The 12,459-nt window shown below is 63.2% G+C and overlaps 1 protein-coding gene across 3 annotated transcripts in view; it reads left to right on the top strand.

The window, feature by feature from the left end:
* The first annotated feature begins 482 nt into the window (after nt 1-482).
* The window catches only part of PCDH1 (protocadherin 1), a 55,527-nt gene continuing 43,550 nt past the window's right edge, over nt 483-12,459 (top strand). For 2 of the 3 annotated variants that reach the window (XM_068205468.1, XM_068205470.1), the window contains exons 1-3: nt 1,530-1,895; nt 7,705-8,519; nt 10,052-12,244. In XM_068205468.1, coding sequence (XP_068061569.1) covers nt 1,832-1,895; nt 7,705-8,519; nt 10,052-12,244 — 3,072 coding nt within the window. In that variant the 5' untranslated portion in view covers nt 1,530-1,831. Of the gene's footprint in view, nt 617-1,529; nt 1,896-7,704; nt 8,520-10,051; nt 12,245-12,459 lie in introns of those variants that run through there. The other variant, XM_068205469.1, reaches the window with a different exon arrangement.

Genomic DNA, 12,459 nt, shown 5'->3' with positions numbered 1-12,459 from the left:
CTCCTTGTCTCCGCAGAATTTCACTCCCTCTCCCTGCCCAGCTCACGCTGGATCAGCAGGGCACAGCCTGACATACCCCACAGCTCCTCTCCCTGCCCCAAAGGTGGGCTGTGACCTTCCCTGGTTCTCAATTCACATCTTCTGCTAAATTGCCTTCATGTGAATTGACACTCGGGAAAAAAGCCCTGCACACAGACGTGGAGGAGCCGACATCTCTGGAGGAGCAGAAAGTCTGGGAGGAGATCTGGGCTTTCCATCCTGAGGGATGACTCGCCAGCCCCCTTTTCCTGCCTAGCGGGACACAGCCCTGCCACGGCCTGAACCGGCTTGTTGCCGGGGAAAGCGGGGAGATTTGGGAGAAAAGCCCGGCAATTTTGGGGGGAAAACGGGGTGATTTAGGGGATGAGATAGAGCCGGGCTGCTCCGAGCAGGCAGGCGCAGCCTCTAGATGGTGCAGTCATGCAGCCGAGCTGAGCATGTGTGCAGCGAAGGGCGCTGCGCAACAGGTTGGCGTAGCTCAGCGGGGAGACGCGCTCCCATCCTCGCTGCGGCGGAGCGGGAAGGACTTTCCAGCATCCTGGCGAGAAATCCGCGCCGCAACCGGCCTGGAAGGCGGGTGAGGGGCAGCGCCACGGGCTGCGCGACCCTCGGAGGGTGCTGAGGGTTTTGGCAGGGTCGGGCTGCAGCTCCAGCCGCTGGCAGGGAGAGCGGCCGCTCCTTGCAGGAGCGCGGAGGCGGCGGAGGCAGCAAGGAAAGGGGCAGCCCTGGAACACGCGGTCCCCAGGCCCCCGGGGACTTCGCTTGGCCAGCCGAGGTGCTGGGGTGGGGAGCCAGCTGAGGGAGAACAGCTTGTGAAAGCATCGCAAGGGCGCTGGGAGCTCGCGGGTGTTTTTGGGAGTCGCAGGTGCTCCGTGGTGCTGCGCCCCGACACCCGCACTAAATAAAGCCGTGATTCACCGAGGTGTGACGGCAGGGCACAGCGGCCACTCCAGCCCCACCACCGCAGCCAGCAGGGGAGCCCTGCAGCCCTGCCCGCAGCCCTGCTGGGCTGGGGGGCCGGGGAGGGGTGGGCAGAGCCCCCGCTGAGCTCGGTCCCACGGAGGGACCCTCCCGGCTGCGCTGGCCCGGGTCCCTGGCCCTGTGCAGCGGGGTTGCGGGGCTGTGAAGCGCCGACTGGAAGAATAAATGAGCGAATTAATGATTAAGAGAACCGAGGGGGGAGCGAGAAGGGAGACACAAGCCGCACGTGTGCGGGCGCGGAGCGGAGGAGTCCCCGGGGTGAGGGGGCCCGGGGGGCCGGGGGGGGTCCCCGTTCTCCACGGGCACGGCGCTGGGAGCGGTGCCGGCAGCCCGGAGCCGGGCGGCTCTGCCCGGCAGCCGCTGCCCGCTCGTCCCGGCAGCCCGGCCGGGCTCGGGATCTGATAAGGAGCCGGAGCTCCACCTCCCATGGTGGTGGCGGCGAGAGGCGGAGGCAGCGGCGGGCGGGGGGGGGGGGAAGGGGCCGTGCCTGCGCTGCGCTTCCCTTGCACATCCTCACACACACCGAGGGACGGAGGCGGGCACGGACCGAGCTGCCCACCGGGGCTGCCTCCAGCCTGAGCCGCCGCTCCGCCGGAGGAGCCGCAGCCCCGGCCCGGGGAGGGGGGCGGTTCCCGCGGGACATTTATATATTTTTCCCCCCTCCCCCTTTTTTTTTTTAATTTTTATTTTTCTTTTATTTTTATTTTTAATTTTTTTTTCAGTATTTTTTTCCATTTGGTTTTCATCCGTGGATAACGCTCGAGAGGAGCAGGGGGGGTGGGGGGAGCGCGGTCCCGGCGGGAAGGAGGCGATGGAGTCGCCGCGGGACCAGCGCGCAGGGACTCGGCACGGAGCGCAGCGCCGGCACCATCCAAGTAAGAGCTGCGGCGGGGCCGGGACCCCCGCCCGCAGCCAGGCAGAGCCGCGGGGGGGTGCGGGATGCCCCGCGCCGGAGCTCGGCGTTGTGCGGGAGCGCGGGGCCGGGCGGCGGCGAGAGCGGCGCTGGCGAGCATCCCGCTCCCGAGCATCCCGCATCCCTTCGCTCCGGTCCGCGCCGGGCTGTGCGGGGCTCCGCGGCCAGCGGGGCGGCTCCCGCTTGTCCCCGGTCCCGCCCGCCACTGCCACTTGTTGTGCGGCGCGGAGTAGAGCGCGGCCAGCCCCGCACAGCGCGGCGCAGCGCAGGGCGGGCGGTGGTTGCGGGAGGGCGGCTGTGGCGGTGGGTGCGCGCGTGTTTCGGGGTGTTTATTTTTCCGCGTGGGGGTGGCCCTGGGTGTGTGTCCCTCGTCCAGCCCTGGGTGTGTGCGCCCGCAGGGTGCGCGGCTGCGTGGGAGCCGCAGAAGTTGCGGGTGAGCCGGGAGCCGGCTGGGAGCGGGGTTGTGTGTGAGCCGGAGCGGCGGGGAGCGAGGGGCTGGCGGGGGCGCACGCCGGGGGCCGTGGCGGGGTGTCCGCGTGGGGTGCGTGTGACACCGGGGTGCGGGGACGCGAGTGGGGCGCGCGTGTCTGTGTGCGGAGCTGTGTGTGTGACGGGGTGTGCGTGCGGGTGAGTGTGTCAGCGGGCTCCGAGTGTGTCAGCCGGCTCCGAGTGTGTCAGCCGGCTCCGGGTGTGTCAGCGGGCTCCGAGTGTGTCAGCGAGCCCCGAGTGTGTCAGCCGGCCCCGAGTGTGTCAGCGGGCTGTGCGTGCCTGCGCCGCGGAGGATCCCTGTTTCCTGGTACGCGAGGCTGAGCGCGAAGCCGGTGCCGGCAGAGCGGCTCCCGTGGTTTTGTCACGGGTGTCTGCGTGCGTGTGTCCGTGTGTGTGTGCGTGTCTCTGTGCGTATCTCTGTGCGTGTGCGCAGGGCTGGCGGAGCCGCCTGGGGGAGCGGGGGCTCCGCTCCCCTCCGTGCCCGCAGCCGGAGCCGGCGGCAGCCGGAGCCTCAGTCCGGGCAGCGCCGCGGGGACCGGGGAGCCTCGGCCGCGGCGGCCGGCAGCGGAGCCCGGCCTCCATCCTCCCTCCCAGTCGCCGCAGCCGGCAACAGCGGCTCCCGCGGCGCGCTGCGAGACCGGGGGGGACCCCGTCCCCCTTCCCCAAGGTCCCCCCAACCCTCCCGGCTGCATCCCCGGAGCAGAGCCGCTCCTGCTGTGCCCGGCTCCCAGCGGCCCTGCTGGGGTGTTTCAGGCCCGCGACATTTTTGTCTTCCCCCAGGGCCCCTCTCCAGCCGGGAGGGAGGGAACAGGAGACCGGAGTAGCTGTGGGGGACCCACGGCTGGGAGGATCGGGGTGCCACTCCAGGGAGGCTCTGACAGGTCTCCGCCTCGCTGGCTGCCAGACTTGGAAGGGATGTGGAGAAGGCAGCAAGAGGAGGGAGGGCCCTGGGCTTTGCCGGCTTTTCATCACTGCTTGGCTCCTCAGGGATGATTTTGGGGTGACGCTGTTGCCAGGCCAGTGGGGTTCCTCCTCGCGGAGTGCTCTGGCTCCCGGCGCTCGGGCCCAGCCTGCAGAAACGCCGAGCAGCCGCAGTGGCAGCCGGAGCTGGAGCAAATCCTGGGACGTGCTACAGAATACCCAGGATTCAGCCCATGCGTGCCTTCGGCGCAGGACTGACCATCAGGTGCTGTTTTCTCGGCTAACACGACCCCTGATCTCCGCGTGGAGCTGGGATGAGCTGTTTGCTGCTTGCTGGGATGTCGCTCCAGCTCCGGGTGTTGGAACAGGGCTGGGGGGGAGCATGGAGGGGGGATTAGCACTTGTGTGCTCAGTGCAAGGTTTGGAGGGACTTGTAAGCTGTGGCTCCGAGCCACGCAATCAGCCGCTGGGAGCGAGGAGAGGCTGGACTTCTGTGCCCATTCCCGAAGCGGTGCTGCCTCCCGTGGAACGGGGCCAGCAGACTGTGGGAATCGCAGGGAGCACAGGCTTGTTCAAGCAGTTGCTTAAATTCGCGGTGCTTTATAACCTCTCTCTCATTAAGGCTTGTTTTTTTTTTTGGTGGGGATGGCTGAATTCTGTCGGATTTTGCATGCCACTGTCCTCTGAGAGCTTCCCAGTCATGCATTAAGCAGCGTGACTAACGCCTCTCTCATGTGGTTCAGTCTCTCTCACACACTCCCCGTAGGGAGAATTGTGTGTGCGGAGGAATAGTTGTTTTGGGAGGGGCTTTTATTTTTAAGTGTTCTGTGCTTTGCCAGCAGGTTGGAAAAAGGTGCCTGGCACCAGAGAAGAAAGTGTGGGATGGTCCTTAGATCCCATGGGAAAATAGCCTGGTGCCTTGGACTGGCCCCTGGGAAGCCTGTATCTCCTGCACAGACGTGCTTGTGGAGGCTTCCTCCTACTCCTCCTCCTCCTTCTCCTCCTCACGCCCAACTCTGGGCTCTCACGTCTGCGCCCTGTCAATCGCACCCCTGGGTGCCGAGCAGGATTCCTGACCCTGCTAATTCCTTATCCTGCTGAGCCCAGGGCCCCTCGTGCCTTCCAGCAGCGCCCCTCAGACTCTCAGGCCCTCTCCTTGCACTTCCCTGCTCTGCAGGGTGCCTTCCTTCACCCGCAGGAATGGGGCTTGGGCTCAGATTCCAGCCCTGGTTCTGAAGCAGAAATCCTGGGTGCTGGGCACCTTTGGGTGACACCCTTCCTCCTCTAGGCTGGCACAGGGCTCCTGGCATTTCCAGCTGCTGGGCCCTCCCTCCCAGCACCCTCAGCCATGTGAGGCATCAGCACTGCCTTGAGACTTTCCCCTTTCCTGGCGATCTTTCACCTCGCACCAGGGCTTAGTCAGGACGTGGCTACGTCACCAGCAGCCAGGCCCAGCCCAGTGCAAACAGCCCAGTGCAAACAGCCCAGCCGTGGGCACGGTGCCTCTCCCAGCCCTGGCATCCTCCAGGACACCTTTCCCAACAGCTGGAGCTGCCCATCTTCCCTGTCCTTGCTCACGGCCATCCCCAATGGCAGCACAGGCCTGGTGGACCTCGGGGCAGGTTCACCCCATGGAGGCAGCTGGATGAGGGGGGTCTGGTGTGAGTGCACCCGGGGGGTGGCAGACACGAGCGTGACCCAGGTGCCAGTGCCCCCGCACGGGTGACATCACACACATCCACAGGCGGCGGTGCCAGGGGCATGCGCACACGTGGGCGCACGCGTTGTGTGGGGCGCACACACGTGCAGGAGTGCGAGCTCACACCTGGGGCACGGGCCCGGAGCGGGCAGGGATGTGCTTCTTGCCCCGTGTGACACAGCTGCACACCCTGCTAGGGCACAGGTGTGACGTGTGTGCCTTTACCTATGGACACATGGCCGTGCTCCGGGCAGGTGCACACGTCTGGGATGTTCACAGTGCACACCCAGCACAGACACACACGTGTGTGCACACACTGCTCATGCTGATGCAAAAATCTGTTCTGTATCTGCTTGGCTCCTGACCTCCATCCTCAGCCCGGTCCAGGGATGGAAGATGTCCTGCTCTCTCTCCGCATCCCTTCCTCCTGCAGGCACACATCCCAGCGCTGGTGTGGGCAGCTCTGCATGGCCTCAGCCAGCTGGGGATGGCTCTGCTCTGCACAAAGGAAGTGGCAGGACAAGGGAGCAGAGGCAAGCTTGGCTTCAGGGCCACAGTCTCCTCTCCAGGCATGGAGATGTATTTTCACTGCAGAGGCAGAGCTCATCTTGTCCATGTCCCCATGTCCATGGGGAAGCAGAGGGGTGGAGGGACCAGGAGCTGTTGGCTTGTGGGAAGTACCAAGGAGGGCAGTGCAGGGTGTTCCGCTTGCTGATGATCCGTACCATGCCAGGCTAACCAGGAACTGGGTACTTGCAGTGTGGCAAGTGCCTCCATTCCACGGAGGGGGATGGTGATGGAGCGCTTGCCCATGGAGCATTTGCTTGTGCTTGGGTGCAGAGTATGGAGAGAGGGAGCAATGGGAGAGGCTAGAGCAGGGTGATGCTGTGGGGCCTTGGCAGATGTTTGTGGCTGTTAATTTTAGGGCACCCAGTCCCTGGGTTTTTGGGTGCCAGTGAGCTGTGTTGAACCTCTTTATGCTCACGGCTCAGCACAAGCTCCTGGATCCCGGAGGAAGAAAATGTGCTCCCAGAACAGAAACCAGGGAATGGGAAAGCTGGTGGCCAAGCACAGCACCAGACAGGGGCTTGGTGGCAGAGCATGTGGCTTGGCACAGGAGGGGACAGTCTGTGGGGCTGCCGGTATACCTGGCACAGACTGGGCAGTGTGTGGGCACAGGGAAGAGGTGCCAGTGGCGGGGGCAGCAGTGCAGGGGTGTCTCTGCAATGCAGGGGGGCAGTGCTCCCGGCACCGCCGCTGCAGCAGCAGGATGGGCACTGGCACGGGTTGGGCACCCAGTGCGTGCCATGTCCCAGACTGGAGTGGGAGGGAATGGGAAGGAACAGTGTGTCTGCAGTGAGGAAGGGAACAGGAGCTGCTGGCGCAGGGTGTGGGGTTGCCTAGTGACTGTGCAGCGAGGGGGATGCTGTGCTGCCGTTGCAGTGCACCGGGGCTGGGCACTGCCGGGGGCTGCCCGGGGGTTCCTGCACTGCAGCACAGCTTGGGCAGGGACCCAGTGTCCCTCTGACTCCCGAGGCACCGGGGGTGGCAGTGCTCCATGGGCAGTGCAGGAGGGATGATGCTCAGGGCCCCTGCATCCCTGCAGTGCCGGGTGGGTGGTGCCTCTGTACCTGGCAGTGCGAGGCTGGCAGTGCCACTGTGCTGGCAGTGCAGCAAGGGCAGTGCTGCTCTGTTCCTGCCACAGCGGTGCCCCGTGGCCCTGCAGTGCTGGAGGGGTGGCAGCCCTGCATCTCCGCAGCACCCCATGGCCCTGCAGTGCCCTGCAGCCCTGCAGTGCTGGATGGGCGGCATCCCTGGAGCGCCTCTTGTTCCTGCAGTGCTGAATGGGCGGCAGTCCTGCATTCCTGCAGTGGCCTGTGTCCCCGAAGTGATGGCTGCTGCTGTTCCTGCAGTGCAGGCAGTGATGGATGGGAGGGACCTGTATGCTGGCAGTGCCCCATGTCCCTGCAGTGCTGGGTGCATGGCAGCCCTGCATCCCTGCAGCGATCCATGGCCTTCCATCCCTGCATGGGTAGCAGCCCTGCATCCCTGCAGTGCCCTGTGTCCCTGGGTGGGTGTCAGTTCTGCATCCTTTCAATGTTCCATGTCCCTGCACTACCGGATGGGTGTCAGTCCCACATCCCGCAGAGCAGGCAGAACTCTCCATTTGGTGCTCCCGTTTCTGCAGTGCTGGCAGCTGTGTGCAGTGCCCATGTGTCCCTGCCGTGCATGGCAGGCAGTGCCCCTGCACTGGTGGCACACAATGCTTCTGTGTTTGGGTGGTGAGAAGCTGTCTCGGAGTCTGGCCGGCTCCCATCAGGTTGTTGGCAGCAGGCTGCCTGCAGTCCACCCTGTTAGTGTGCCTCATTGGGTCTAATTACAGTTGGTGTGGTGACGAAGAGGGTGGACAGTGGCAGGAGTGGCTTCCTGCAAGTGGCAGGGCTGAGGTTTCAATGACAGGGTTACTCACTCCAGCAGGGCGTTGCAGGAACTTTGCAAGCTGGGACGGGTCCTTCAGGGCACTGGAGGCTGCCAGGAGCTAGCCCCAGCAGCCCCTTCCTTCGGGAGCCATGCCAGGACCATGCGCAGTCCCACATGGCGCAGTGGGGTAAGCCAGGGGAGCGGGCTGGTCACTAACCTCCGGTGTCTGTGTCTCCTCCAGCTCCCCTGCAGCATAGGATGAACCCGCTGGCGTCCTGCCTGGGCCTGTGGCTCCTCTGCCAGCTCCCTGCCCTGGCCTCAGGGACACGTGCGGTCTACAAAGTGCAGGAGGAGCAACCCCCCAACAGCCTCATAGGGAGCCTGGCCTCTGACTACGGCTTACCGGACATGGGGCACCTCTACAAGCTGGAAGTGGGGGCCCCGTACCTCCGTGTGGATGGCAAGACTGGGGACATCTACACCACAGAGACCTCCATTGACCGGGAGAGCCTGCGGGAATGCCAGCACCTCCTGCCCGGAGACCCCTGCTTCCTGGAGTTCGAGGTGTCCATCACTAACCTGAACGCCAATAGCAGCCCACGCCTGCTCGAGGGGCAGATCGAGGTGCTCGATATCAATGACAACACCCCCAACTTCGCCTCACCTGTCCTCACCCTCTCCATCCCTGAAAACACCAACGTCGGGACGCTCTTCCCCATCCCCCTGGCCATGGACCGGGACTCGGGCCCCAACGGCGTTGCCTCCTACGAGCTGATGGCTGGTCCGGAGGCGCAGGAGCTCTTTGGGCTGCAGGTGGCCGAGGACCAGGATGAGAAGCAGCCTCAGCTGATCGTCATGGGGAACCTGGACCGGGAGCAGTGGGACTCCTACGATCTGACCATCAAGGTGCAGGATGGGGGGAACCCCCCTCGGGCGAGCAGTGCTCTGCTCCGCATCACCATCTTGGACATGAATGACAACGCGCCCAAGTTTGAGAAGGCCCTGTATGAGGCAGAGCTCTCTGAAAACAGCCCTGTGGGACACTCCGTCCTCCAGGTGAGTGTGCAGGGCTCTTCTCCTCACCGTTTCCCCTCCTGCCTGGCTGCAGGGACAACCCAGGAGCATTGACATGGCTGTGGTTCCTCCAGGGAGGAGGGAGGGCTTGATGAAGGAGCCCACAGTGTTGCCCAGGGCCAGCGGGCAGGCAGGTCCTAGGATATCGCATCTGCTCAAGCAAGGTTGGAGAGGATGCACAGGAAGGCACATCTGGAATGGGGCTGCAGGACACAGCTGAGGGGCAGCAGCAGAGCTGCAGGGAGCAGGGTTCTGGGTTACTGGGGGGCTGGGACCTGAGGGCCTCTGGGAGCCTGGCTTGGGGCCAGCGCGGTCTCAGTGCTGCCCGCAGACAAGACACAGACCCTTTCATAAGTTGCATTCCCTTGGCCGATCCATGGAAACTCAGGAGGTGGGGACAGGGAGCATCCCTGCTGCCCGTGTGCGGGGCTGGCCATGGCTCCGGAGGTGCCCTGCTGTCTGCAGGGAGCAGGGGCTCTGCCTTGTCTCGGGCAGCGCTGCAAACTGGCCTGCAGAGCCCAAGGGGCTGGATCTTGGTGGATTTGGCTTGGAGGGGGCATTGAGATGATAGTAGTCGACATCTGTTTATCTGCAGCTGCCATCTTAATAAGCGGAGCGCGGCCAGCTCTCATCTGCCTGCTAATTCTGATGTGAATTTTTTAAGAATTAATTTTTCACTGTTAAGAGAATGGGAGTTGGAAGCAGATAAGGGAGCTGCATGGCCGGGAGGAGAATGGGCTGAGATGCCGCTGCTGCCATTGCTCAGCTTTTATCTTTCAGGGGGAAAATGACTTCCGCCTGTTTTGTGAGTGGAGGTAAAAGGTGGAATTTACATTTAACAACTTTCGTTCTCCATCCAAATCTGCTGAGCAAGATAACGGTGGAGCAGCAAATGGTGCAGAGAAGAGGCTGCTCAGAGAGCCGATTAGGGAGGCAAATGTTAGACAAACCTCATCTTCTTTAGAAAGCAAATAATAGGCATAGAGGCAGGTTTATGGGGATACAGGGCTCCTGGCGGGTGGGCAGGGATGGACGGTGCTGTGCAGGGCTCAGACAGCCCCAATCCCTGCGTGGCTGCATCCCTGCAGCCACGATGGAGCTGCTGCAGCTCCGCACATCATGTCCTCCCTCCTCACCCTCATCTGAGCCAGACAGCTGGTCCAGCCCCTCCTTGGGGGTACAGCTGGAGCTGTCCCTCCCTGCTGCTGGCTGGGTCTCAGCATCACGGTTCCATGGTTCTGGAGGATTCCCTGCATGCAGGAGCCGGCTGGGAGGGGAGCACAGCCAACCAGCCCAGCCGGTTTCTCCGGAAGAGCGAGGCAGAGCCTCCATGCCCGAGGGTGGCTCCCAGCTGCTCTGCCGGTCCCAGGCTCTTTGCCCCACAGTCCTTGGCCCCAGAAGAGGAAATCCTGGTTTTTCCCCCGATTGTCCTCAGGGAAGGCTGTGGTGGTTTGCGGAGGGGCTCGCTCTGCCGTGCCCTTGTCCTGCTCATCGATTGTCCCTCTGTCCCCCAGGTGAAAGCCAACGATTCGGACCAGGGCGCCAATGCAGAGATCGACTACTCCTTCCACCAGGCCTCGGACATGGTGCGGCGGCTGCTGCGCCTGGACCGCGCCACGGGGCTCATCACCGTGCAGGGCCCCATTGACCGTGAGGACATCGGCACCCTCAAGTTCTCAGTCGTGGCCAAGGACAAGGGCGCAAACCCCAAGAGTGCCCGCACGCAGGTGGTGGTCACCATCAAGGACATGAATGATAACGCGCCCTCTATAGAGATCCGGGGCATAGGGTTGGTCACCCACCAGGATGGCATGGCCAACATCTCGGAGGACGTGCCAGTAGAGACAGCAGTGGCTCTGGTGCAGGTGTCCGACCGAGATGAGGGTGAAAATGCTGTGGTGACCTGTGTGGTGGCCGGTGATGTCCCATTCCAGCTGCGCCAGGCCAGTGAGACAGGGAGTGACAGCAAGAAGAAATACTTCCTGCAGACCACCACGCCGCTGGACTACGAGTCAGTGAAGGAGTACACAATTGAGATTGTGGCCGTGGACTCAGGGAACCCGCCCCTCTCCAGCACCAACTCCTTGAAGGTGCAGGTGATGGACGTCAATGACAACGCCCCTGTCTTCAGCCAGAGCTTCACTGAGGTGGCCTTCCCTGAGAACAACGAGCCTGACGAGCTCGTCATGGAGGTGAGTGCCACTGACGCTGACAGCGGCTCCAACGCCAAGCTGGTTTATTCCCTGGTGACAGACCCCTCTTCCAAGGGTTCCTTCACCATTGACCCTGACTCTGGGGAGATCCGGGTGAAGGCAGTGCTGGACCGAGAGCAGCAGGAGCGCTACGAGTTCTTGGTGGTGGCGGAAGATAAGGGCAGCCCCAGCAAGCAGGGCACAGCGTCTGTGGCCATCAACGTCATGGACAGGAATGACAATGACCCCAAGTTCATGCTGAGCGGCTACAACTTCTCAGTGATGGAGAACATGCCGCCCCTCAGCCCCGTGGGCATGGTGACGGTCATCGATGCTGACAAAGGAGAAAATGCTCGGATCCAGCTGTCGGTGGAGCAAGACAACGGGGATTTTGTCATCCAAAATGGCACTGGCACCATCCTCTCCAGCATCTCTTTTGACCGGGAGCAGCAGAGCACCTACACCTTCCGACTAAAGGCGGTGGATGGTGGGGATCCCCCCAGGTCTGCCTATGTGGGGGTGACCATCAATGTCTTGGATGAGAATGACAATGCCCCCTTCATCACTTCCCCTTCCAACGCCACCTACAAGCACATCCTGCCCCACACCAGCCCTGGCCAGCAGGTGAGCAAGGTCAAGGCAGAGGACATCGACTCGGGCATCAACGCCGAGCTGATCTACAGCATCACAGGAGGAAACCCCTTCGAGCTCTTTCAGATCTCCCCACAGAGCGGAGATATCACTCTGGAGAAGGAGATCCTGCGCAAGCACCACGGCCTGCACCGCCTGGTCGTGCGCGTCAATGACAAGGGCAAGCCCTCGCGGCACGGCACGGCTCTGGTGCACTTCTACGTCAATGAGACACTGGCCAACCGCACGCTGCTGGACACGCTGGTGGGGCACAGCCTGGACACCCCGCTGGACATCGACATCGCCGGCGACCCTGAGTACGAGCGCAGCAAGCAGCGGAGCAACATCCTCTTCGGGGTCATCGCTGGCATTGTGGCTGTCACACTGGTCATCGTGCTGGTGGTCCTGGTGCGCTACTGCCGGCAGCGCGAGGCCAAGAGCGGCTACCAGGCAGGCAAGAAGGAGACCAAGGACCTGTATGCACCCAAACAGGCCAGCAAGAGTGGGAAGAGTAAGAACAAGGTGAAGAAGAGCAAGTCTCCCAAGCCGCCCAAGCCCGCGGAGGATGAGGAGGAGACGGGGCTGCAGAAATCACTCAAGTTCAACCTCATGAACGACTCCGTTAGCGACAGCCCCCGGATCCACCTGCCCCTGAACTACCCTCCGGGCAGCCCAGACCTGGGCCGCCACTACCGCTCCAACTCGCCACTGCCCTCCATCCAGCTGCAGCCTCAGTCACCCTCTGCTTCCAAGAAGCACCAAGTGGTGCAGGACCTGCCGGCCACCAACACCTTTGTTGGCACCGGGGACAACAACTCAACGGGCTCCGAGCAGTACTCGGACTACAGCTACCGCACCAACCCCCAGAAATACACCAACAAGCAGGTAGGAGAGCTCATCCTGAGGCCGGCAGCGGCGCCCCCGCTGCACCGGGGAGCCATCTGGACAGAGGTGTGGGAGTGAGCGTGGACTGGCCCCCAGCCCTGCACGCGTGGCCCAGGGGGCTGGTGTTGGACTGCCCTGGAGCCGAGCCACAGAGCCTGGTCATGGTGCAGGGAGGGGATGGGGACGGTGTGAGGGAGGCCAAAAACTGTCCGAGC

The sequence above is a fragment of the Anomalospiza imberbis genome, chromosome 15 (genome assembly GCF_031753505.1).
Source record: "Anomalospiza imberbis isolate Cuckoo-Finch-1a 21T00152 chromosome 15, ASM3175350v1, whole genome shotgun sequence".
Classification (NCBI taxonomy): Eukaryota; Metazoa; Chordata; class Aves; order Passeriformes; family Viduidae; genus Anomalospiza; species Anomalospiza imberbis.
Note: the sequence above shows the minus strand (reverse complement) of the source record. Positions and strands in the feature narration are given on the sequence as shown.